General features: G+C 46.7%; 1 protein-coding gene across 1 annotated transcript in view; it reads left to right on the top strand.

The window, feature by feature from the left end:
- The first annotated feature begins 278 nt into the window (after positions 1–278).
- CASQ2 (calsequestrin 2) overlaps positions 279–27,056 on the top strand; it is a 30,239-nt gene continuing 3,461 nt past the window's right edge. The window contains exons 1-10 of the mRNA XM_077921442.1: positions 279–820; positions 8,627–8,711; positions 12,047–12,147; positions 13,291–13,402; positions 14,579–14,652; positions 16,592–16,722; positions 20,014–20,059; positions 23,633–23,687; positions 25,993–26,093; positions 26,507–26,581. Coding sequence (XP_077777568.1) covers positions 587–820; positions 8,627–8,711; positions 12,047–12,147; positions 13,291–13,402; positions 14,579–14,652; positions 16,592–16,722; positions 20,014–20,059; positions 23,633–23,687; positions 25,993–26,093; positions 26,507–26,581 — 1,014 coding nt within the window. The 5' untranslated portion in view covers positions 279–586. The remainder of the gene's footprint in view (positions 821–8,626; positions 8,712–12,046; positions 12,148–13,290; positions 13,403–14,578; positions 14,653–16,591; positions 16,723–20,013; positions 20,060–23,632; positions 23,688–25,992; positions 26,094–26,506; positions 26,582–27,056) is intronic.

The raw sequence follows: 27,056 nt of genomic DNA, 5'->3' as shown, positions 1-27,056 counted from the left end.
ATAAGAATGCAGAAAATAAAACATCTCTTTGGAAAACCCCTAATCGCCTCCCGATAAATAATGGAGGTATTTTAAGGCCAGTTACCCACAAGGTCCATGTAGTTGCTTGTCCCCTTCTGAAACTCAAAGGGAGATGCCTGCATTTTCTGTACAGCAGAGGCACCTCTGCGCATTCCTGCCCCTCCTCCCCTCTCCGCTATTCCCTTTCTCTCTCTGAGGCAAAGCAGAGTGCCAGCGAAGTCCCTCAATCGTGTCATATCTGTCCTTTTTATTCATTGCAGGGTCTATTTATAGCCCGAAACAACTGCTTCCTAAAAATGGAGTTCTTAATGACCCAGAAGCCGGGCCAAGCTATGTAAGGTATCCAGGGTTTGGTCTCCAGCTTCTCCCGTCTGTCTCTTTGCCTTTGTCTTCCAACCAGGGCTGCTAGTTTGCTTCTCAGGGACCTCAATCTATCTAAACGGATTCATAGGGGAAGCTGAGGTGGCAGGAGGGGAGCAGATCAAGCTGGCACCCCGAGAGCTGGACCTCCGCAGGCTCTGGAATTCCTCTTCCTTCCCCCAAGATAAACAAGAAACCCCCCGAGATGAAAAGAGCTTGCTGGCTCCTGGCAGTTTTTTATGTGCTCACTGGCTGCAGGGCAGAAGAAGGACTGGAGTTCCCTACCTACGATGGGAAGGATCGGGTGATTGACCTGAGCGAGAAGAACTACAAGCAGGCCTTCAAGAAGTATGACATGGTCGGCGTGCTCCTTCATGAGCCTGTGGCATCCGACAAGATTTCGCAGAGGCGTTTTCAAATGACTGAGATGGTGCTGGAGGTAAGTGTGAGTTGCATGTCACGGTCACACTCAGCACCTTGGGGGGGACGGACGGACACACACACCAAATTGGGAACCTCCAAAGAGGCCTTTGAACTATGCTTGAGTGCAGACTTGCACCTAAATCTTAACTTTTCCGGTCTGGAAGGTTTGTGCCAATGAACCTCCTCAAAGCTGTCCATGTTTCTGTGGGACGAGGTCACTGCCTCTGAGTTGCAGTAAGTGGGGAACATCAGAGCAATTCAACAAGATCACAAATGCAAGCTCGATAGGCTTTCATCCACTAGCCAAACTCTCGGAACGAATTTCCCAGTCACTTATGTTTAATCCAAGTGTTTCTTCCATCTGCATTCCGGTATCAAAGCCATTGTTCTGCCTCTGTCAGGAATCCGACCCAAGCAAGCCTCTGCTAAATCAAGCTGAAAAAAATATTCCATTACTTAGAAAGCCTCAGTCTGTGCTAGACGCCGGTTTGTTCTCTGCTGCTGCTTTCAGATCTCTTCACCGTTTGCTGTTCATGTTTATTTATTGTCAAAACCTATTTCTGAGCCAAGAATGTGTTTAATGCTCTGGTGCTGAGAAGGTTCCACTACCAGGGAGCAAAACGAAATGCTATACTGGCTGCCAGAGGAATCCTATAAGTAAGTACAGTCATACCTCGGGTTACAGATGCTTCAGGTTGTGTGTTTTCGGGTTGCGCACCGCGCAGAACCCAGAAGTACCGGAACGGGTTACTTCCAGTTTTTGGCACTCGAGCATGCGCAGAAGTGCTAAATCACGCTTTGTACATGCACAGAAGTGCCGAATCACAACCCTTGTGTGCGCAGACGCGGCGCTGTGGGTTGCAAACGCTGTGGGTTGTGAATGTGCCTCCCGCACGGATCACGTTCGCAACCCGAGCATCCACTGTAAAACATGTAAAGGACTGCAAGGCATAGTGGAGGGATACCTTTTGGCAATCTGATTCTCCTGAAATGGCCAAGCTAAGAATTGGGAGAAAGAGATGCAGCAGCTCCTTCTTACAGAGAAGCCGTCCTACACTGCCCTGTTCCCAGCTAAAATGCCTACTGCGGCCTCCTCCTAGCGCTGCGTCTTGTGAACTTCTGTGGGTGCCTCAAAGGAAGGCAACAGTATGATATGAGAAGGAAGGAAGTCTGTTCCCCTACTAATCCCAGGTAGAGCAAATTCATGTTGACAGGGGCAACTTTTAGCATCTCCCACCTGCTGCATCCAGGTCATCTTCCTGCCAGGGCTGCAGGTTGCCTTCATGTCCACGCAGATGCCTTTGCAGGCTTGCATGCCAGGAACGAGCTGCATCCTCTCCCCTCGGAGATTTAATAGCAGGGGAATGAGAACACATCCCCAAAGAAATCACATTGCCGAACCTTTTAATATGGCAGCCCAATGGGCAAAAATAGGGGGCTAAGAAGCATGGCAGAGACAGGGGCCGAAACACACAGAGAGGTGGTGTCAGAGACTGCCTCCAGGTCCCAGCTCACAGAAGACCAACGCTAGCCAGCAGGACTGTACAAAGTCTTTATTGAAGTTTAGTTCCCATTTTCAAACCCTAGCGTGCGTCTCTACGTCTAGACCCTAGACCAGCGAAGCCTCGTCTGAGTCTCCGCCCCCTGTACACCAGTTTAAGACTCTAGCCTTGCTCCACCTTCTACGTTTCTCCTTCCTCCTCTGGGTCCTACTACTACCCCCCTGGGTGCCTTCCTTCCTGGACGCCTCGGAAGCGGACCCTTCGGACTCCTCCCCCTCTCTTCGGCGGGCTTTGGGACCCGGCTCCCTCTCCGGGCTGCTCATTGCGCCCCCCTCTTGTACATTTGAACTTGGCGCGCGCGCGCTGCCCCTGACCTTCCTTTTGACCGTTTCCTCGCTCTCTGATGCAGGCGTGGCTAACCCTGACTCATGTCCTTCCGCTGACGGAAAGCTGTCTGCTGCCGATGCTTGGGACTCCTCCCCCTTACTGCTCTCCGGTGGGGAAGCTGGTCCCGATTTCCAGCTGCTGCTCTCTGAGTCCCCTCTGGCCCCTCCTTCCTGGGGTGTTCCCTCTGGCAACCCCCTAGCTCTGACCACGGGAGCCCCTTTCTGTGAATCCTCTGATTCACTGGAGAGACTTAGAGACCTCGGATGGCTATCATCGCTGACCTCTCCCTCGGATTCCTCTCCCTCGGTCTCTAATTCCTCCCTTTCCTGTCCCTCTGCTCCTGAACCCCTGACAGGTGGGAAATTTGTTCACGGAAATAGTTATGGCGAAGGGACTTAAGTGTGCCAAAGTGTTGCTAGCAGTGGCGAGACTTGCTTGACAAATTGTAGCAAATTGTTTCCGTAAAGAGGAGTGAGGAATCAGCCCATAGTGCACTCTCAGCCAGCGAAAGGCAGACCGTGGGCTTATCCCCATTTACCTTCCCCCTGCTGTTTCCGGGCATAGTATGAGCGCCTTGTTTTTGCTCTGGAGCTTTCTGAACAAAAGCTCTGTCCCATTCTAAGGGATGTTCCATTCTTGGCTCACAAGGCTACTTTTCGACATTGTGTTGTTCTTTTTTTGAAGCGGGTTCTTGGGTGGCCTTTGTGCAATTACAGGTCTTGCTAGGCCTGGCAATCAGTCTGTGGCATAATAATAATAATAATAATAATAATAATAATAATAATAATAATACCCCGCCCATCTGGCTGGGTTACTCCAGCCACTCTGGGTGGCTCCCAATTAAAAATACAATAAAACATTAAACATTAAAAACTTCCCTAAAGAGGGCTGCCTTCAGATGTCTTCTAAAAGTCAGATAGTTCTTTATTTCCTTGACATCTGATGGGAGGGTGTTCCGCATGGTGGGTGCCACTACCGAGAAGGCCCTCTGCCTGGTTCCACTTCTCACAGGGAGGGAACAGCCAGAAGGCCCTCAGAGCTGCACCTCAGTGTCCGGGCTGAATGATGGGGGGTGGAGACGCTCCTTCAGGTATACTTCAGGTATAATGAGAACAACTGAGGAGAGCGGAAGACCAGCATCTGTTGGATGAGGGTGTGCTAAGGCAGAGGGAACAGATTTCCTTGGGCTCACTAGCAAGCTTGACCCAGATGCCAGCAGTGCCAGTTTTAGGACGGTGCGTGTGGTTCACCTGCACAAGGCACCGAGCCAAAGGGGCACAAAATTGAGACGATTGATAATTGAGAAGATCCATTAGGGGGTGCCAAATGTTGACCTAGCGCAGGGCGCCATATTACGAAAGATTACCAACGTCCGCCCCTGATGCCAGCGTAGATCACTCTGATTTGACTCGCCTAGGCAAATGGTGTCTAAATCCTTTGGCCAAATCTGTGTACAGACTACAAACTGACTCTGCCCTGACATCCTTCTTGTCAGGGCTCATCCACGCTTGCCTTTCCTCTGCAAATTCCAAGCACATTCCGCACTTCAAAGCTCTGCGTCCAAGCACCCTTTTATTTTGCTCCAGAGCTTTCCCTATGAAAACTTGCTCTTTAGCGCTCATTCGGAGCAAACATCAATCCATAGAAAACTCAAATGGATGTTTGCTCCGATTGAGTGCTAAAGAGTGTTTTGGTTTTGGTTTTTGGCAAGGGAAGCTCTGGGGCATCTACACACACACACACACACACACCCCAAAAACCCCACACTTGGACGTGGCTCTTTAAAGTGCATATCTGCACCTGGAAAGAGCAAGGCAAAAAGTAAGTAAGGGTGGATAAGTCCTGTGTTCCTGTACTGGGTTCCTACCCAGCGCACAAGATGCAAGCAGAGAAAAACAGGAAAGGAGTGGCTTCACCCATTTGTGATCTGACCCACAGCTGGCTTCTGCCCCACCCCCCCCACAGTATGTGGCCCCCACCAGATTACCCACCAAGGCCTTCAACATAGAATAAGTTTCCCATGTCAGTTTTGAGATGATAGGTTATGGGGTGAGGGGTGGGGAGAGAGAGAGAAAGAGAGAGAGAAAGAAAGAAAGAGAGAGAGATACACTTTCCCCCCATTTCCAGGGAGGCAGACATGTCTGTTAAATCTCCCTCGGAGAGTATCTTCTCCAGTTACCTCACCAACAGGAGAGAGGTTTCTCTGCTCACGCTCCAGGAATTCAGTTTACAGGCATCTGGGACACACAATGGTGGCTGATCTGCACACTGCCTCACAAAAGGTTTCATATAGTCTTACTAGGTCATATTTTTAGCTGGGCTGGGTGTTCCTAATTTTAGTGACCTTAAGCGAAAGGCATCCTGCAGCCCTGTGAACCTAGGGTGAGGCCATGTCAAACTCCAGAACTTATTCCTACACCCTGTTAAAGTCTGGTAAAAGAAACAAATTGGATGGATTGCAGCAATTGCAGTCTTACTGATTTCGGTTTCCTCGCTGGCATATGCAACTGGTACAGGATTTTTGGCTAGGGCTACAATCTTTTGCACATGGTTGCGGGACACAGTTCCATTAAACTCAGCAGGGCATTGTTGTTTAGTTGTTCAGTCGTGTCCGCCTCTTCGTGTCCCCCTGGACCAGAGCATGCCAGGCACTCCTGTCTTCCACTGCCTCCCGCTGTTTGGTCAAACTCATGTTAGGAACTTCAAGAACACTGTCCAGCCATCTCGTCCTCTGTCGTCTCCTTCTCCTTGTGCCCGCCATCTTTCCCAACATCAGGGTCTTTTCCAGGGAGTCTTCTCTTCTCATGAGGTGGCCAAAGTATTGGCGCCTCAGCTTCAGGATCTGTCCTTCCAGGGAGCACAGCAGGGCATACTTTTGAGTAAACGTGAATAGGATCATGCTACCAATATGACGCAGGCAGAGTGGTGCATCAGATACGTAGAGTTTAATATAAACTATCTTCCACTGACCTCCTAATCTCATTGGACATCCCATTGCTCTCAGAAGACAATGGAGGAGTGGGTCTTTGGGAATGAAGTCAAACTATTGGAAGGTTGCATTGCCTGCTGTGTCTGTAGAGACCAATACAGGAGAGGCATGTTTTGCTGGACTTAGGATATCATCATTTCAACGGACACTGCGTTAGGCACAACCAACCACACATTCTGTTTTATATCCTTTCCTCACACAATTCCTAATTTTCATGTCAGAATGCATAAGGAGAGGTTCGGCTGCAAGCGACATGCACGTAACTTTCCAAGCTAACCAATCGCCACCTTCCCCAGTTGCTGGGACTTCAAAGCACACCAACGGACTGCTCAAAATCCATTTTGCAAATAGCCCACACTGCTCTTCCAAGTTGTGCCTGCAAATTAATAGCCTAATTCTCCTCGGAAAGAGCTCTCAGATTAAACCTGGCTGTGCTGCCCTTGCTTCTAACATTACAACGAAAGCCTGAACTGCCGTCAGTGAGCGCCATGAGCAGATTTAGTGGTAGACCCCCCCCCCCCCAAGAGGCTTCCAGCTGGCATTTGTTATCTTCTTCAGCCTCCTGGTGCTTTCAGAGCACACTTGGGCTCGGGCTATTTATAACAAAGATGTAGGGCATGCTGCACTTCCACAAGAGCCACGCTATTGTATGACATTTCAGTAATCCCAAAGAGAAGGATCGGATAGAGGGAGGGGCACAATGCAAGGTGGAGATGGGCAGGGCCGTCTTTAGCATAGCAAAGATCCACCTAGCGCCCCCAAATTAACTTTTATTGGGCTTTTTTTTTTTTTGGTGGGGGAGCCAAAAATGTTGACCTTTTTGTTTCCTGACTCATCGGGAATATTTGATGCTACGGAGTAACACAGCGACAGGGGAGGGGGGGCTAACAACAGAGCGGCTCAGAGCGGCTAACAACAGTAAAAATAACACAGTTTACATAAAATCACAATCAATTAATTGAAATACATTCTAAAATCAATTCAGAATAAAATTAATTCAGGATAAAATTAATGGCAACCATTGGGCTAGAGTTCTGTGAGGATTGCCAAAGGAGGGGGTCAGACTGTGCCTTGGCCAAAGGCCTGGTGGAACAGCTCTGTCTTGCAGGCCCTGCGGAAAGATGTCAAGTCCCGCAGGGCCCTAGTCTCTTGTGACAGAGCGTTCCAGCAGATCGGGGCCACGTCAGGAAAAGCCCTGGCTCTGGTTGACAAAATGTCTTTTTTTCCTTTAATCGATTGCAAGGAAAACACTTGAAACCAAGTGTTGCCAAACAAGGGAGCAGATGGACAGCAGCGGAGCGAAAAAGAGACAGGCCTTTCTGGTGAAATTCCGCAGGGCTTGACTTTTGTTTTTCTCCTCTGCCTCATTGCCTGACCTGAATGCTTCCATTCCAGGCAGAGGTGTGTCACTTGAACACAATGGGAAGGTGAAAGCAAGCTGTCAGGCAAACCCCTTTCTGGGAGCTGCCACTTTGGGAATGTGTCTTGGCATGTGCTATGACAGCAACCTGCCCCAAGTCCTGAGTTTATGCTCAGACTTCCCGGGTGTTGTGCTTATTGTGGGTGGAATTTTAAAAATCGGCCTATCTGCCTGCAAGTGTGGCCCTTTGCCAATTTTGCAAGGCCAGTTGCCATGTTCAGATGCTGATGCATTGAAGGGGGGATATCTTGTAGATGTGTCACCAAAAGAAGAAGCCTTGGGCCTGGAGTTGCAGGCTGCTGAGTTGCCTTGCATGCCAGTAACAGGGGAGCAAGAGCAAGAGAACAGATTCCAATTGCAGAAGCAAAAGAGAGGTTTGACTTTACAACAAAACAAGGAAATCATTGCCCTGTACTTAGAACTTCTACATACCCTCCAACACTTCTCCAATGAAAATAGGTATGTCCTATTCAATTATTATTATTATTATTATTATTATACACCGCCCATCTGACTGGGTTGCCCCAGCCACTCTAGGTGGCTTCCAACATATATAAAAACATAATATATAATATATAAAAACATAATAAAACATTAAAGACTTTTCTATATAGGGCTGCCTTCAGATGTCTTCTAAAGGTGTTATAGTTCCTTATCTCCTTGGCTCGGGGGTCACGTAACATACCCTCAAACCTTTCTCTGATGGAAATAGGGATGTCCTAAGGAAAAGTGGAACATTCCGGAGCCAAATCAGAAACCAGGACGGTTTCCGTAACTCTGGGACTGTCCCTGGAAAATTGGGACACTTGGAGGGTCTTCTACCAGGGGCAGCCCATCCTGTTTCGCCACCTGATGTGAAACAGGGCTGGCCCCTGTTCCCCCAAGGGGTGGGGAGGACGAGTGGCAGTGCAGTGGGGCGGAAGCAGTGGGGCGGCTGGAACGCCTCCTCTTGCATATCTGTCCTGAAGCAACTGCTGCACTTCGCTTAATGGGAGGAAGAAGAGTTTGGATTTGATATCCCGCTTTATCACTACCCGAAGGAGTCTCAAACGGCGTTTCCGTGTGCGGCTCTGGCTTGCCAGAGTAGCTTCGTCACGCTGGCCACGTGACCCGGAAGTGTCTGCGGACAGCGCTGGCTCCCGGCCTCTAGAGTGAGATGAGCGCACAACCCTAGAGTTTGTCAAGACTGGCCCGTACGGGCAGGGGTACCTTTACCTTTACCTAAGGAGTCTCAAAGCAGCCAACAATCTCCTTTCCCTTCCTCCCCACAACAAACCCTCTGTGAGGTGAGTGGGGCTGAGAGACTTCAGAGAAGTGTGACTGGCCCAAGGTCACCCAGCAGCTGCATGTGGAAGAGCGGGGAAGCAAACCCGGTTCACCAGATTACAAGTCCATCGCTCTTAACCACTACACCACACTGGCTCTCAAAATGGCCGGCTTTGTCTTCTGCTCCATCAAATATTATCTGTGGGATACTTGCCTGAGGAAGTTTGGACTGACAGCCTTGTCTGTGTTTTCCTTCAGCTCGCTGCACAGGTCCTAGAAGAGAAAGGCATTGGTTTTGGATTAGTGGATTCCAAGAAAGATGCCAAACTTGCCAAAAAGCTGGGTAAGTGTGATCTGTTTATAAGGCTGAAGATAATCATGGGTGAATGTTGAGGGGATTCCAGTGTCACATATCCAGTGACCAAAGTCAAATTACGATTCGCAGAGCAGCCAATGTTCTGCTGGGTGTTTACACATTACCGCCAGCGCCTAGGCTTCCCTTGCCAGGGCCCTGATCCAACAAGATGCGCTGCAGCGGCCATCTGGCCTCAGGCTGGCTGCAATGAGGCCCTTGCCCAAATTTCACTCTAGAGCAGTTGATGAATTCAGTCTTTCATATGCAATTGTTCCAATGATACCAGCGTGAACGAAACAGCCCTTGACAACAATGACATGGCTACGCTGGAGCAAAGTTAAAGCTGCTGTACTTCTGTGGTAGTTTAAAAGGACTGTGCGGGTACTTAAAAATAGGTATGGCACTCAAAGTGAGAGCCGCCAATAGCAGGGGACAAAGCCTCAAGGAGGAACAGAAAGTGATGGAGAGGAGGCAGAAGACGGAGATTGTTGGAAAGGCTTGGAGTAGGACCTGTAAGAAACTACGGTACATTGGTAAAGGACACAGTTTATATTACTTGGGAAGTTACCTCTTTGGTTACACAAACATAGACTCATAGAATTATATTAATGGAATACGCACAGCTTGCAGATTTAACATATAGAATAAGAGAACACGAAGAATGTACGTTTATGGGTGAAAATTGTTTGTATGGGTGAAAAATGCTTATATGGTTGAAAATTGTGTTTATTTAAGAACGCTGGTAGCATTAAGATAAATTCAACAGTGTAAGTAAGTTTTGATGGATGTAACAATGGATTACTGAATGGTTTACTTCATGTAAAATGTTCAGGGATGGATGGTATGCAAAATGAACCACAGAAAGAGAAGAATGGAAGCCATTGATTAAAGTTTGTTTAAATGAATATTTTAAAATGTAAATGAGATGATGATGATAATAATAATAATAATAATAATAATAATAATAATAATAATAATAATAATAATAATTGTCAGGGCCGCCTCAGGTCCCAGCTCACAAGAGACCAACGCCAAGTCCACTTTTTTTACAAAAGTCTTTATTGAAGTACATTGTTTGTTCCACAGCCGAGGCGCGCAGCCCCACGTCTGTTACGCTTAGACCGCTGAAGTCCCCTCTGAATCAGTCCCGCCTCTACACCAGTTTAAGAGGCTTGTGCTGGTCCACCTCTTCCTGTCCTTCCTTTTCCGCAGGGTCTTTCTGCCCCCCTGGGTTCCTTCCCTCCTGCTTTCCCCTGACGCTGAGTCCCCAGACGCCTGCTCCCCCCTCCTCCGTGCTTTGGGACCAGGCTCCTCCTCCGGGCTCTCCGCATTTCCGCGCGCCTCCACATTTGAACTTGGCGCGCGTTCGCTACCCCTGACCTTCCTCTTGACAGCTACACTACTCTCTGTACTACTCTCCGCCCCTTCCGGCAGGACGTCTTGCCCCGATCTCCTTCCCCTCTCTGCTTCCTGCTCTGCTCCGTGTGTCACACTGGGAACTCCACCCTCTTCACTCCGTTCCGGCGGGGAAGCCGGCCCCGATCTCCCACTCCCACTCGGGATTTCCCTGCTGCTCCCCTGCTCCTGACGAGTCCCCCCTGTGGCTCCCCTTGGCCTGACCAGGGGCGCCCCCTTTTGGGAATCCTCCGATTCACTTGAAAGACTCATGGAAACCCTCAAGTCATTGTCATCCTCCTCCTCCTCGTTCCGGGATTCTTCCCCCTCGCTCTCAGTCTCCTCCCTCATCTGTGCCTCTCTCCCTGAACCCCTGACAATAATAATAATAATAATAGAATTCTAGAGTTGGAAGGGAGCCCAAGGGTCCACTGGTCTAATCCCCTGCAGTGCAGGAATTGCAACTAGATCATCCTTGACAGATGGCCGTCCATCCTCGAAGGCGAGTCCACCACCTTCCGAAGGAGTCCAAAGAAGGGAGAGATCAAGCCCCCAGCAGGAGTAAAGGAGACTGAGAGAGAGATGGAGGCACTGACATCTCCAGGGGAACTGGATTGCCACACAATGATCTTGGCACAGCAATGGAAGCAGAGGAAGAATTCAGTCTGTAGCTAACGGTGGTCGATTAAAAGGAGAAGATGGAGACAAAGGGCAGTCTCCAAATAACTTGTTTCATCACTGCAAGGATTTACATGTGCGCAATGGAACACTCCACCATACACCCTCAAATCTTTTCTGCGTTCCCCCCTGAACCCTCCAGAGAAGATTTGAGGAGGGCGTGGGGAGAGAAGAGGGGGGAGGTTTCTGTTAGAATTCCTGCTCCATGATTGCAGTCATGGGATTGTTGTCTATCACATGGCGGTGTCTGTTTTGACTCCACAAAGTGGGAAGTGACGGAGACAGGATGTTTGTGTTACTGTGTTCCATGAAGTGGGACTATTGTCCTTTGTTTTTTCTCTTTGCTGTCTGATGCTAGAGAGAGAGGGAGCCATGTTGCAGTGCTCCGTGTGTGTTTATATGTAAATAAAGTAGTTTAGCCAAAATGCTGAGTTGCTGAGGTCTGTTACGCAAACTGCACAGACTCTGCGGATCCCTAAGTGTGCCGGTGTCTGTTGGCATTGGTCTCAGTGATATTCAGGCAGAAGAAAGCTTTTGAAGCTCCCGAACCAACAACCAGGAGGGAGAGAACATGCCAGTCGAGCATGTGTGTTTTCCAGCATCCTACTCGAGTGTAGGACAAGCTCCTGACAGTTTCATTGCACAAGTGGAAATCCTTGTGCTGATAGAACAAGATAGCTTCATACTGCCCAGAGATGTTTTATTGTCTAGCAAGAGGGAAAGGACCTGGAGGAACTGAGTGCAACACTCTGAAATATTTAAACAGTTAAAAGGAATATTTGCTGTATACTGTGACCCTGGAGAAAATGGAACTGTTGGAGGGTATGCCATCTGAATCTTTTCAACTCCAGTCCCAGGACTGAGGGCTCATCCACACCTTTGTTTGTCCTATGATTTATTTTGCCAGGCAGAGCAGCAGGACAAGAAAAGAACTTTGAAGTCACAGGACAAATAGGAGAAATTGTGGGACAAAGGGCAGTGTGGATGAGCCCCGACTGTCCTTTGTTCTGTTTCAGATGCAGATATTGCTGGCACCACCTCCAGCCAAGGAAGGCTGTTCACCTTCCAGAAGGGTCTCCAGCTAACATCACACAGCAGATTCTTAATAGACCCAGTGTGACCATTTTAGCAGGCTCTTTTTCAACACCATCCAGTTTTACAGCTATAAAATCACAGGGCTGGAAGGAACCTCACCAGCCCATTTAGTCTAACTGCAAAGTCGTTGCTCTCTCTGTATGCCCTTTCTCCAGGTCTGGATGAAGAAGGGAGCCTGTACATCTTTAAGGAGGATCACATCATCGAGTTTGATGGGCAAATGGCTGCAGACGTCTTGGTTGAATTCCTCCTAGATGTAAGTACAAACAAAACCAGAACTGGCCCAATAAATTCTCCCACATTTATAGTTGACATAATGTATTGGTGTTAGTGCTCTTTGCAACTTATGTAAGACCTTATTCCAGTGGCGTAGCGTGGGTTGTCAGCACCCGGGGCAAGGCAAGTAATTTGCGCCCCCTAACCCGTGGATTTGCCCTAACCCCAGATGTTGCGCCCGGTGCGGCCGGCCCCCCCTGCACCCCCCATGCTACGCCACTGCCTTATTCTTGGTCTCCGGGCAAATGTAATATATAAGCCATAAATTGTGAATGGAAACGTGTTTTTGTCTAAAAAGGGCTGTTCTCAACGCTGTCTCCTTTTTTCTCCAATACTGTTCAAGTAGAAATTTTGAACTCTTGTTTTGTTCTAAGCATGGCCACTACCTGAGACTGCAATCCTGTGCACATTTAATTGGGAGTAAACTTCACTATATACCATGGGACTTATTTTTGAATAGTTGTGCATTAGATTGGACTGCATGGCCACAAATCGTAACACTAGAAAGTTAGCCCACACAGGGTTACTCCTGAGTGAACTTGTTTAGGATTATGTTGCAATAATACCTGTTATTTCTGGCATATTCCCTAAATGCTGATTCTGAAGATTTTAATATGCAGACAATGCCATTGAATCAGCTCTTGTAGAACCGCATCCTCAGCACCTAGTTTGTATACAGCAATCTTCCCTGATCTGTTTTGGACTATAACACCCATCACTCCAAGCCAGCATAACTGGCCAGACAGATGGGCATTATAGTCAAAAATATCTGGCCAGTGCTCAATACTATGGAGCCGAGTGAAGAATCCCAGATGGCATATAGAGAAATAGTCCCACTTGATGAGACACTTCGGACTACAAAAGTTACATTAGTAAAAGAAAACAGCATTTTGAATGCATTACAAACATGCAACACCAGATGGTGCTGGAGAGCAAAAAAAAATCAACTATGTTATTTTCCATAGTGTTTTTCCCCTTTTGTTATAATGATTTAATTTCTGATTTATTTATAGCGTGTTTTCCCCCCTGTTTGTAGATCCACCCTTTGTTTCATATCAGGCAGTAAGCACCCCATTTACATTGCTAATAAGTTGTTCTTGACCAAATTCTTTCTTCATGGCAGCTGATGGAAGACCCAGTGGAGATCATCAACAGCAAATTGGAGCTGCAGGCCTTTGACCACATGGAAGAAGAGACCAAACTCATTGGCTACTTCAAAGGAGAAGACTCAGAACGTAGGTTTGGTCGGGGGATTCGTAGGTCTTGGCGGATTCTGAAGGGGTCTCATCCAAATTCTGCAGCAAGATAGACAGACTTGCTTAAGGGAGCTCTGTCCGCCTTGCTACCGAATTGGTCTTGTGATGCAATTCCCGTGTTCTGTTCAGCATGTTAATGGAAAACCGAAAGAGGTCACGAAATGTGTGCAGTGGAGATGGAATGCAAGGGGTGGCTGGTGCCCTTGCTCCCATCCTCAGCACATCCAAAAGTCTGAGCAGATCCTAAGCGTGTAGGCTTACACACAGAAGGAAAGTTTCTCATCCCCTCCTGCCTCCGCAGACTCCTGCATCCCCCTGAACAATGTGGGATGGAGTGCAGGGCAGGGGCTGTCCTTACATGAACTTCCTGAACCATTCTTAGGCTCCAAGCTTGATCTGGGGTGATTAGATCCACCCCTCTGTATAAGTAGCCCCTTGTGCCCCTTTATACATTTTTCGGGAGAGCGTCTCTCACTCTCTTGAGGCATTTAACTTTTCAGTTCAAGCCACAGCTAGGCAGCCCTGTTTAGGGAAGTTTTTAATATTATACTGGGAGCTGCCCAGATGGGCGGGCTATAAATAGTAAATTATTCTTATTCTTATTAGTATTATTAGTATTATTATTATTAAACTTTTCAGTTCAAGCCGCAGCTAGGTTGCCACCTCCATGAACCTCTCCTAACTACATAACATTTTCACTTTCCCATTCACTGCAAAAGCTAGAGAGAGAAAACACATGTGAGCTCTTGCAAATCCACAACATGGATTCCTTAAATTTCAGAGCTGGATGCATGTGGTTTTCAAACGAGGATAGTATAGACAAATAAATCTCATTTTAAAGGGTTCTCCGTGCTTTTGAAAAGTGATATTTTAACTCATGTCCCGTTTCATATTATGAGAATAGCTTGGTTTTGTGTTTTTCCCTCTTTCCCACTTATTCTGTGAGGAAAGAGGGGCTCCGTAATGGCAGAATCAGGCCAGGCTGCATAGCACAGCAGCAGCAGCAAGGGTGGAAATGCAGCGCTGGTTTCTAGACTGACTACCGTGGGAGTTATTTTTGATCCAGCTTTCAGAAGCTGATGCCAGTGCATGTGTTAATCTTCATTTAAGATGACCAAATGGGAAATAATCTTCTCCTTCCTTTCTGCTTCTCAGATTACAAAGCATTTGAGGAGGCAGCGGAACACTTCCAGCCCTACGTCAAGTTCTTTGCCACCTTTGACAAAGGGGTAAGCAGCTGGAACCCCGCAAATTCCACAGAAGAGCTGTTAGGAAGGATTGCAGCAATGGCTAAATCTGGTGGTGGTTAAATAAGAGTCATGCCAGGGGTAGGCAACCTAAGGCCCGGAGGCCGGAAGTGGCCCAATCACCTTCTCAATCTGGCCCGCGGACAGTCCGGGAATCAGCATGTTTTTACATGAGTAGAATGTGTCCTTTTATTTAAAATGCATCTGTGGGTTATTTGTGGAGCACAGGAATTTGTTCATCCCCCCCCCCCCAAAAAAAAATATATAGTCCGGCCCACCACATGTTCTGAGGGACGGTGGAGCGCCCCACGGCTGAAAAAGGTTGCTGATCCCTAAGTCATGCAATACTCCCATGGCAAGGGAGTTTGCCAGTTGTTCACTGCGTGGCTTGCAAGAACTCCTGTTCAGGGTCCTAGGTGTTGGGGCAAGTGTGTAAAGGAGAATTCTTGAATGCCAAGATTCAATTTTGGGGCAAGTACTCTTTGGAGAGACAACCTTAGCAGAGGTTTAAAGTCACAAAATATGCAGCAAAGTAATGTGTGGAAACATAGGCTCTTAGACATTTTAAATATCCCCTACCAAGTAAATTCCAGAATGTCCCCTTCAAAAGTTTCTTTCCAAACTTTCCCGTTCCCCCCAGCACAGGAAAAAGACCACGTTTAGTAAACACGTTTAGAGTTTACTTACAAACTCTCCAAAGGTCAGAGTCATGTGCTTTTCCATACATCAGTCAGAAAAGTTACAGAGGCAGTAGCACTTAGCTTAGTTACAAAGTGGTGAAAGTTCCTAAATTATTGGTATAGTAACTCAAGAATGGCTTATGAGAGCCGGGTGGTTGAGCTGATGTTTGTGTTATCAAAATTGTTTTGTGAATTACCGCTGCTGAGAATGTAATTATCATTATCTGTAGTTTTCAAAAATTAATCTCCCTCTGACTTTACTTTTTACAATCTCACACCCAATCGTATATCTGTGTACCTGCAACTCAGGATAACACTTCATTCCTCTGATGAAGTGGGGTGTGGGCCACAGTTTTTCTTGCCATTTATATTGGGACTTGATACTCAAACCTCGATGACTTGGAATGAAATTCAAAAGAAGATGAGGAGTGTATTCGATTTCTTTTGCATTTTTCTTAGCTTGCTTCTTTTTTGTGTACAGTGTTTCATAGTTGTTAAGGGGCATATAAAGGTCTTGTGTATTTCTTTATTCGTGTGAAATAATCATTCACTCCTATAATCTGCCCACATGTAACAGTATCCTTGCCATCCGAGTTTCCACTTTTCTCAGTTCCCACATTTTCTGAAGTCAGGTGGATGGTGACCAGTGAAATTGTATTTTTGTTCTGGCATCTTGGCTGTGGGATACTGTCCCTAAGGAGACTCACTCAGTGCTGCCGATCCTGATATCTCTTCCGCACCAGATAAACACTTTTTTTTGCCTGATGCTTTTAATGCTAACTTGTTTTAGATCTTTTCCTAGCAACTGTGGATGTTCTTGCTTTAACTTATTAATGTTGTTATTTGTGTTGTTAACTGCAAGCCGCTTAAAATATTTGGACTAGATGTAAATTATCATAATAAATTATTGTATATGAATATAGAAAGGGGATTTTAAAACTGTGCATGTGGGATTAAAGAACAAACAAACGAAAACTGCCATCCAACCTTCCTAGATTCAATTTTGCTTTGTTTGTTTTCAGAAGAGCATTGCTGATTCTGATGATAGCAGTGTTTTTGTTGTTATGAAAGTATGTAGTGCTATATTTCTTTGTTGCGGTATTTTAACTTTCCACATACTAACATGTTGAATAATTCCATCATTCAGAAAGTATTCAGTGTGAGCTGACAATATATTAGAGAGAAATGTTTTTCAGCAAAAGAAATGCCCATAATTTACCAGTGTCTTTGCTTGTTTATAGGTTGCAAAGAAACTGGGCCTGAAGCTAAATGAGGTGGATTTCTATGAGCCTTTTATGGATGAACCAGTCCATGTCCCTGACAAGCCATATACAGAAGAAGAACTGGTTGATTTTGTGAATGAGCACAGAAGGTATCAATCATGGAACTCAGAATAGTACCCCTTGTCCTATAGGGTCAGGGCATCCCAGTTGCAGTGCAGACCCTCCAAGTGTCCCTATTTTCCAGGGACCGTTCCAGATTTACAGAAGCCATCCTGGTTTTTGATTTTGATCCTAGAACATCTCACTTTTCCCAATTTAAACGGAGAAATGTTGACAGATATGGAGTTGTGCGACTCCCAAGCCAAGGAGATTAGTAACACTATAAACTTTAGAAAACATCTGAAAGCAGCCCTGTAATAGTTTTACTGTTTTTCTAGATGTTGGAAGCTGCCCAGAGTGGCTGGAGCAACCCAGTCAGATGGGTGGGGTAATAATAAGAATAAGAATAAGAATAAGAATAAGAATAAGAATGGAATAGACGTCCCTTTTTTCATCAGAGAAATGTTGGAGGGTATGAGTTCAGGTGTCTGTCTTCCCAATCTGTCTCTCATCTGAGAGTGGCAAACATCCTATTGAAGGCTTGTGTTTTACAGGCCCTGCTATTGCAGGTCTCTTGATTATTGTGTCCAGTGTGGTGTAGTGGTTAAGAGTGGTAGACTCGTAATCTGGGGAACCGGGTTCACGTTTCCGCTCCTCCACATGCAGCTGCTGGGTGACCTTGGGCCAGTCCCACTTCTCTGAAGTCTCTCAGCCCCACTCACCTCACAGAGTGTTTGTTGTGGAGGAGGAAGGGAAAGGAGATTGTTGGCCGCTTTGAGACTCCTGAAGGGGAGTGATAAAGCGGGATATCAAATCCAAACTCCTCCTCCTCCTCTTCTTCTTCTCCTCCTCCTCCTCCTTCTCCTCACAGCCTGCACAAAAACCTCTTCATGAGTGATTTGCAGATATATGGTAACTCAAAATGGGGGTGTACCAATAGACCAATAATTTGGAAATCCTGCAGGGTTTATTTATTTGTGAAAAGAACAATAGAATGAAGGGTTCCTGAGAGGCTCACAACATTATAATCTGCATGGCCATGTTTGCACCCACACACATACAGGACATGGATTGCAATGAAGAATTATTTGCAGCTTGTGTTGCCCAGGGATGTAGCTAGGATTTGTGGAGATATGGGCCCACCACCTGTGCTTTAGATCCTTGCCCATCCTGGCTAATAAAAGCTGCCAGAGAAGGTCTGGCCACATAGGTTTGTGTTGTGCCCAATTTCTCTTTTTAGCAAGGTATAATGCCATCTGGCTTCAAGTAAGAGGAGGGAAGGCCACTTTTTGAAAAGTTGTCACTGGACTTGACAGCATTGCACAACTATTGGTCAGTCTGAAATAGTTCCTTAGGGGGCAAAGTGTTGCCCAAACAGAAACAGGTGTTGGTGTCTTGGTTCCAGGTTTCCCTGGATGAAATTGATTTCCTAGGCCCATTTCAATCTGGCTTCAAGTCTGGTCGTGGAACAGACATGAACTTCGCTGTCTTAGTAGATGACTTTCACATGGAAAGGGAGCGCGTTCCTGTTGATTCTGCCAAACTCTTTGGTGGCATAAAATACCATAAATCCTTCTGGATGTTGGTGGTCACCATTGTTGCTAACCCTTTAAAGGTATGCAAATAGTAGGTGGGTAGAAAAAGATACATTTAACTTGCCCAAAAATGGAAATCAGAAGAAGTCCTGACGGAAGAAGAATGGATACAAAAATTTGTGGAATATGCAGGAATGGCGAAACTTACCAGAAAAAATAAGAAATCAAGATAACAAACTTTTGATAAAAGAATGGAAATGGTTTATTGAATATTTACAAACAAACTGTAAACAGATAAGAACAGTGGCAGGATTATTGTAATAACCTGCAGTTTTATAAGAGTTTGCATTTAAAGTAGATGAATAAATGATTAAGTTAATTTGGAATATGCAGAAAATATAAAAAAATTAATTGAAGGAACCGCAGAAAGAGGGGGAAGGAAGTTGAGTTTCAAAACATTAAAATGATTGTAAAATTATTGAAATGCATAAAACTGAAAATCATAAATAAAAATTATCAGAAAAGGCCTCTCCTCTTCACGGAGGGCAGGTGTTGTGAGCGGGAACCACTTCCCGCGCTGGCAGGGGGCGTAACTCAGCCCCCTGCGTCTCTGAGTCTTGTGCCCGCGTCACGCTCACCAGCCAGCCTATACGGCTGGGTGGGGGCATGGCTTAGCTGTATTTGAACAATTGCGGGCACACAGACTCTCCCTTCTTGTTCCTGGCTTCCTCGGATCACCCGCCCACCCTCCCTTAGGTTTCTTCCTTCGTTTCTTGACCTTGCTATGGACTTCGGTTGGTCGCCTTGGTTGTCCAGGGGGCCTGGTAGGAATTTTTTCCCACTTGGCAGATTGGTACCAGCCACTTGGTTTTTTCGCCTACCTCATAGCAACTCGTCACAACTTTGTCAGGTTTGGCTGTTGTGTGTTGGCGGGGAGGCTGTGGCCATCACCTACCACTCCCCTTGAAGGGGAGTTAAAGGAAGCTGGAGGTCGTGGTTCCTGTCCTATGCCCTGGGGGTGGCTAGGGCCATGGCTCGACCCCCAGTGATGCTAGGGGAAAGCTTCCAGTTGATTTGCATCAACAAGTTCCCCCTACTGGCTGTTAACCCTTGTGTGACTCCCGGCAGAGCGGGCAGGAGTCAAGTATAGTCTGTCCGATCCAATGCCTAGGCCAATGCCACTCACATTCTGTAACCAATATATTTGTGGCCTTCTTAGCTCACTAACCTAAATACTTGTGTCCATGTGTATTATTTTCACTCCAAGTGGGGGTGGGGCCTCGACTCACAAAAGAAAAAAATACAGTGGTACCTCGAGTTACATACGCTTCAGGTTACATACGCTTCAGGTTACAGACTCCGCTAACCCAGAAATAGTACCTTGGGTTAAGAACTTTGCTTCAGGATGAGAACAGAAATCACGCGGCAGCAGCAGGAGGCCCCATTAGCTAAAGTGGTGCTTCAGGTTAAGAACAGTTTCAGGTTAAGAACGGGCCTCCAGAACGAATTAAGTTCTTAACCCAAGGTACCACTGTACATGATATGTTGTGCCCGGATAGGGTCTATTCCTCCTTGCTCCCACGTTGTTGCTGTTTGTGGTAATGGAAATTGCTGATTCTCCCGTATGGTTTGGAATCAGACTTACTGCAGTTGCAAAAAAAGATGGACCACTGTGTCCATCTGGTTTACGCCTGCCAGTGGAAGTTCCTGTCTTCTGAGTCTACTTTTGTTACACATAATCTCTTACAATCATAATCACCATACAGATTCACCCATAAAACTGAGGTCTCTATTCTTTCTTTTCAGAGCCACACTGCGCAAGCTGCGCCCAGAAGATATGTTTGAGACCTGGGTAAGTGAAACAAATTGGGAGCACTGGGAGCTGTAGGGATGGGGATATTTTCGTGAGAAAGTATCTAGACTAGCTGCATTGTCAAGCACACCCGTAAAGAAGACTCAGAATGCAAAGTATATGGTAAAATTGTTATGCTTGCTACAACCAAATCCAAGGCATCTGGGAAGGTGGATTATGTCATAAGGAAGAATCACAGCCCTCGGATCTCCTGGGCATGTTAACAGCTGCAAACCGCAGCCATGCAGCAAAGAACTGGGAAGAAATACCCCCCCCCCACTTGCTACTTGAAGCTTGGGTATGTGAACCTGGGACTCGTGTAGCTCTGCTATCCAGCATTCACTAGGGGGGCACCCTCAAGGACCAACCCCCCCCCCCCCCAGTCAAAGGCAGTATTCATGAAAATAGTGTACACAAATCTAAGAGAAATTGTCATATGCATATATGGCAAAATCACAGATAAACCAAAATGGACAGATCCATCCATTGGTAGTTGAATGGCAGCCTCTAACACACTGGCACTGGGAGATGCTAGGAAAATGAAGCCCGGGTTTCTTCCACTGCATCAGAGATGAGCCTTTGCCACTTGTTTAATGAGTTATCGACTTTGGAATTGTGTTTGTGCTAAGACAGTTTGAATTGTCTTGTGGGGCGAGGGGCGGGGGGAGAAAAGAAACACACAAACCACACATTACAGTGGACTATTTTTGCTCTCATTTCAGTAGTAAATCTGCTCCAAACATCTCTAAAGCCTCGTTCTTACAATTCCCCCACCTTCCCCCAGAGATGTTTTCCACTTATTCTTTTAGCTCTTCATTTTATGGGGGTTCTGTAACTGGTGGGCTCAGAGGGGAAAGAAATTAGCATTTAGATGGATTTTTTTCCTCTTGCATTAATACCAATTGAAATTGAAAGCTGGGATTGGTGGAAGACAAGGAACATGAGGGTTTTCCATGGTATAATTCCAAGATGACATTCATAGCAGGTGCACAATAAACAACCTGACTGCCAACTCAGATGGCCTTTGCCAATATAATTTTCATTGTGCCCAGATACCCAAGGCCTTGCTGCCAACCTTGTGGCTTTTAGGAAAGAAAACCATCCCAGATTTATTTTTTATTTTTTTTAAATGCTAACCTTTCTCAATTCTCTTTTCCTCTTATTAGATTTTACAGACACCCCTGCCAGAATCTTTTTGTTCCTTTCTCCCATTCCTATGCCCCAACTGTCCCCTTCAATTCTCACTTTTGGACAGCACCAGAAAGAACCTTCTGTGATTGTTTGGTTGCCTTGTTTCTCATGAATTGGTCTATTGCTTTGCCTTACAAACTTTATGGGTGATCATGACCTGTACGAAACCACTTTAATGGTCCTTAATGACTTGGAGTCCATCTACAGTCTTTGAAATGTTATACCCATCAGAATTTTGTAGAAAGGTGGGAGCCCTCTTAACTTCGTAAGCATTCCTCATACAAAGTTACAGGAGAACCATGCAATCATGCCTCCTATGTTGGCCTTTCCATCTTGCCATATAAAGTTGAATGCATAAAAGGAGTCCTTACATGCATACAACTGCATATACAGAAGGCTTCTTTTGTTCTTCAAATAATTGAAAACCCTGATGGTGTAGATCCCTGATGGTGTGGAAGCCCAACATTTGTGTTCAGCCATACATATTTAGCTCCGAAAAGCGGTGACAAACCTAGACAGCATCTTAAAAAGCAGAGACATCACCTTGCCAACAAAGGTCTGTATAGTTCAAGCTATGGTTTAAGTACAGTAGTGATGTATGGAAGTGAGAGCTGGACCATAAAGAAGGCTGATCGCCAAAGAATTGATGTTTTGAATTCTGGTGCTGGAGGAGACTCTTGAGAGTCCCATGGACTGCAAGAAGATCAAACGCATCCATTCTTAAGGAAATCAGACCTGAGTGCTCACTGGAAGGACAGATCGTGAAGTTGAGGCTCCAATACTTTGGCCTCCTCATGAGAAGAGAAGACTCCCTGGAAAAGACCCTGATGTTGGGAAAGATGGAGGGCACAAGGAGAAGGGGACGACGGAGGATGAGGTGGTTGGACAGTGTTCTCGAAGCTACCAGCCTGAGTTTGACCAAACTGCAGGAGGCAGTGGAAGACAGGAGGGCCTGGCGTGCTCAGGTCCAGGGGGTCACGAAGAGGCGGACACAACTAAACGACAACAATGTGGAGCAATCAGGGTTGGGCAGAGTGATTTGCTGATCTTCACTATCTGATGTGTTCTTGCTTGCCATTCATACATTCACTGACCACATGATGGAGTTGTGTGAAAAAGGCTGGAGTTTTCGGTTGGGAGTTTTCGATTGCTGGGGTTTGGGCCACAGGAGAGAGCTGGTGAATTGACTAAATACAATATTTAGTCAACGGTTGTTCAGGTGCAGTTCAGATTAGTAACTGTGCTACATGTCTTAGACAGAATCTATGTACTCCCCAAGTCTTTTTCTTGAGTCATTATAAATAAGTGGCTTGCCATATGTGTTCTGGGACACTTTGTCCCTCTGCAAGAAAAATAACTTGTGGGGGAAGAGCCTTATGGACCATGGAACCTGCCGATCAATCACAGGAATAATAATAATAATAATTTATTACTTATACCCTGCCCATCTGGCTGTGCCTCCCCAGCCACTCTGGACAGCTTCCAACAGAATATTAAAAACACAATCAAACATCAAAAACCTCCCTAAACAAGGCTGCCTTCAGATGTCTTCTAAAAGTCAGATAGTTGTTTATTTCCTTTACATCTGAAGGGAGGGTATTCCACAGGGCGGGCGCCACTACTGAGAAGGCCCTCTGTCTGGTTCCCTGTAACCTCACTTCTCGCAATGAGGGAGCCGCTAGAAGGCCCTCGGAGCTGGACCTCAGTGTCCGGGCAGAACAATGAGGGTGGAGACACTCCTTCAGGTATATTGGGCTGAGGCCGTTTAGGGCTTTAAAGGTCAGCACAAACACTTTGAATTGTGCTCCAAAACGTACTGGGAGCCAGTGTAGGTCTTTCAAGACTGGTGTTATGTGGTCTTGGCAGATGCTCCCAGTCACCAGTCTAGCTGCCACATTCTGGATTAGTTGTAGTTTCCGGGTCACCTTCAAAGGTAGCCCCACGTAGAGTGCATTGCAGTAGTCCAAGCAGGAGATGACCAGAGCATGCACCACTCTGGTGAGACAGTCTACAATGAAGCCTGGAATTCATTGTAAGGTTGTCATTATTGACTGCTGTTGGACCCAAACAAGGACGACATTTTATTGGTAGGAGCCATGAGTATAAAATGCGGAATTAGCATATTGAGGCAAGTCATTTAGAACCCTTTCCAGTGTATCTCCATCTTGTGTCTGCTCATTTATTTTCAGACCCCCACTGAACTTTGCCTAATTTTTTGTTGTTGATTCTGTTCATATTTATCTTTCTGTTAATTTCTAGAAACACTTCTAATCATAGATTTTTCTTGACATTCTCTGGTTGACCGATCTTCAGGTCCATCTCCCCATGCCCAGCGCACTGTCGTCCCTTTCAGCTCACCAATCACATGTTTCTTGTCCACAGGAGGATGACCTCGATGGCATTCACATTGTGGCATTTGCTGAAGAAGATGACCCAGGTAAGGAATCTTTCCACCTAAACATTAGGAAGAACTTCCTGACAGTAAGAGCTGTTCGACAGTGGAATTTGCTGCCAAGGAGTGTGGTGGAGTCTCCTTCTTTGGAGGTCTTTAAGCAGAGGCTTGACAACCATATGTCAGGAGTGCTCTGATGGTGTTTCCTGCTTGGCAGGGGGTTGGACTCAATGGCCCTTGTGGTCTATTCCAACTCTATGATTCTATGATTCTTTCTTTGTCCACCTTTCTGGAGCTCAGAGATCAGTGGAAATTACAACATATCCCTTCCTACGTGCAATAACACAAGAGAGCAGATCATGGAATAAAACCATTTGCTTGGATATCTCTAACCCTCCTATGTCTGTAGGATTCATACTTGGTCAGTGATACTTTTCTACTCACCCTGGGGACAAAGTAAAGGCAGCAGTAATTTGCTCCCTCATGCTTTGGCTGTGTTTGAACTGCATAAATGTGAAGTAATTTACTGCTGACGTAAATGCAAGAACAAGCTACTACAGTTTGAAAGAATTGTTGTTGTCAGGGGCTCAGGAGCAGAGGCACAGGGGAGAGAGGAAATGGAGAGCGAAGGGGAAGAATCTGAGGGCAGCGGAGGGCAGAATGACAGTGACCCGAGAGATTCCATGAGCCTCTCCAGTGAATCAGAAGATTCCCAAAAGGGGGCGCCGATGGCCAGGGCAAGGGGGGTCCCAGGGGGGACACACCAGAAGCAGGGGGCCAGCGGAGACTCCCAAAGCAGTAGCTGGAAATCAGGACCAGCTTCCCCACCAGAGCGTAGTGGGGGGGAAGAGCCCCATAGGTCAGAGTCAGCGTCTCCTCTGGCAAGCAGGGAGGAGGAGTCAGGCCCAGCTAGCGTCCCTGAAGAGGGGAGCAGCGACAGGAGCAGTGTAACGGTCAGAAGGAAGGTGGCAGGCTGGGCGCGCGCGCCAAGTTCAAATGTGCAGGCGCGCGGGACAGCAGAAAACCCGGATTGGGAACCAGGTCCTAAAGCCCGCCGGAGGGAGGGGGAAGACTCAGGGGACTCAGCGTCAGAAGAGTCTAGGAAGGGCAAGACCTCGGCGGACAAGCGGACCCAGAGGAGGAGGGAGCAGAGGAAGAGGTGGAGCAAGGCTAGGGTCTTAAACTGGTGTCTGGGGGGAGGAGACTCAGACGGAGCTTCGGCGGTCTAGGGTTTAAGACGTAGAGCTGCGCGCCATGGCTGTAAATGAGAAACTGAACTTCAATAAAGACTATTTTATATAACAACGGACTGGCGTTGGTCCTCTGTGAGCTGGGACCTGAGGCAGCTCTGACAGTTGTGAACACACCTTTCCTTTATGTGAGAGTGTGTAAATCTATCGGAGACTACAGTTCTTGCATTTCATGGCTACGAACAGTGCAAATATGTTGCTTCATTTCATCATCATCATTATTATTATTATTAAGGTAAAGGTAAAGGTACCCCTGCCCGTACTGGCCAGTCTTGACAGACTCTAGGGTTGTGCGCCCATCTCACTTAAGAGGCCGGGGGCCAGCGCTGTCCGGAGACACTTCCAGGTCACGTGGCCAGCGTGACAAGCTGCATCTGGCGAGCCAGCGCAGCACACGGAACGCCGTTTACCTTCCCGCTAGTCAGCGGTCCCTATTTATTTACTTGCACCCGGGGGTGCTTTCGAACTGCTAGGTTGGCAGGCGCTGGGACCGAGCAACGGGAGCGCACCCCGCTGCGGGGATTCGAACCGCCGACCTTTCGATCGGCAAGCCCTAGGCGCTGAGGCTTTTACCCACAGCGCCACCCGCGTCCCCTATTATTATTATTATTATTATTATTATTATTAGTGTGCAGCTTTTCCTGAGTTGCAAAACTACCTCAGGGATTTGGAGGAAGGGGGCCAGTGATATCAGAGGCACCAGCTAATCTGCACTTTGGACAGCCAACTACTGCTGCTCACAGGAACCCTTTCCCCGCAGCTCAGCTCCTTTGTTTGCAGGGGTTTCCAACATGGCTTTGTTGCTCCAGGAATGTTTGGTTTACATGCCATCTAAGTCATGATGTTCTTCATGCAGAGGAGAAGATGGGCAAAGAAATGAAGAGATTATCGGCCTACTCCCCATGTCCAGAACAGAAAGGACAGTTGAATGGCAATGAGAAAATGCAGAGGGCCAATATTTGTTATTTATTCTCTTCAGCCACTGGCAGGGTTGCTTGGGACATCCTGTTCTCACCCTGACGACGACGACGACTAGGATAGCTTAGTGGGTTCTTCTGACATCTGTGCATGAGAGGAACTTAAACCGTATTTCTTTTCAGATGGCTTTGAATTCCTGGAAATTGTCAAGCAGGTTGCTAAAGACAATACCGACAACCCTGAACTGAGCATTGTGTGGATTGACCCAGACGACTTTCCTCTGGTGAGTACGATGGCCTGGCGTTATTGTCATTTTGTTGTAATTTTCCCAGTGCTCCAGATAGATTCATAGGCACCCTCCTATCTACTTCTACAACGGCAAATCTCCTAGAGATGAACTCTGGCACGGAAAGTACCATTCTGCCAGCTGTACTTGGCTCAAATTAACCCTTACTTTCGGGAAGGTGTTGGTGGAGACAAAGGATGAAAGGGAAAGAAAATATTGAACGAGAAATGGAGAACAACAGCCCAAGTCTTACAAAAATAACACACACATTTGGATGGCAACCTCACTTCTTTCCCTCTAGTCTCTGCCTTGTCAGGCCCCATTATTTATTTGGGTGAACTTGGATTTGTGCACCGCTTAATAAATCACCATATTTATATGAAATGCTTCCTTTTCTTTTGCTCCTACAGCTCATTGTGTACTGGGAAAAGACCTTCAAGATCGACCTATTCAAGCCACAGATTGGTGTGGTCAATGTCACAGATGTGAGTATCAGCAAGTTCACGTACCTGGTAGCTTTAGGTTCAAGGAAGAGACAAACTGACATGGGGCCTATCCAAAGTCCAAAAACTGGATTTCTTCGTTTGGCGCACCCATACTCTTCTCTTCTTCCAGGTATCCCACTGCAGTATACTTCTAGGAAGTCCTCTGCCAACTTAAGTCTTGCTTATTTCAGAGACAGAACTATAGTTGCGTGCTGAGGATGATCATATACATATTCAGACTCAGGAGTGGTGTCCCACTTATGGTTGTGGTGGCGCCAACCCTGATCCATCATAGATAGCTTGGAAGTCAGTTCAGTAGCAAGTGGGTGGGGGAGGGAAGCCTGCTAATTCCCAGTTATGGCATCTTTCCTTTGATTCATGAAGTCAATAAAGTGGTACAAAAATTCAGATACAGTTGTCCCTCGGCTTCTGTACGCCTTGGGAGTTGAACGTTTTGGCTCCCGAACCATCAGAA

Source organism: Podarcis muralis, chromosome 17 (assembly GCF_964188315.1).
Source record: "Podarcis muralis chromosome 17, rPodMur119.hap1.1, whole genome shotgun sequence".
NCBI classification, from domain to species: domain Eukaryota; kingdom Metazoa; phylum Chordata; class Lepidosauria; order Squamata; family Lacertidae; genus Podarcis; species Podarcis muralis.
Note: the sequence above shows the minus strand (reverse complement) of the source record. Positions and strands in the feature narration are given on the sequence as shown.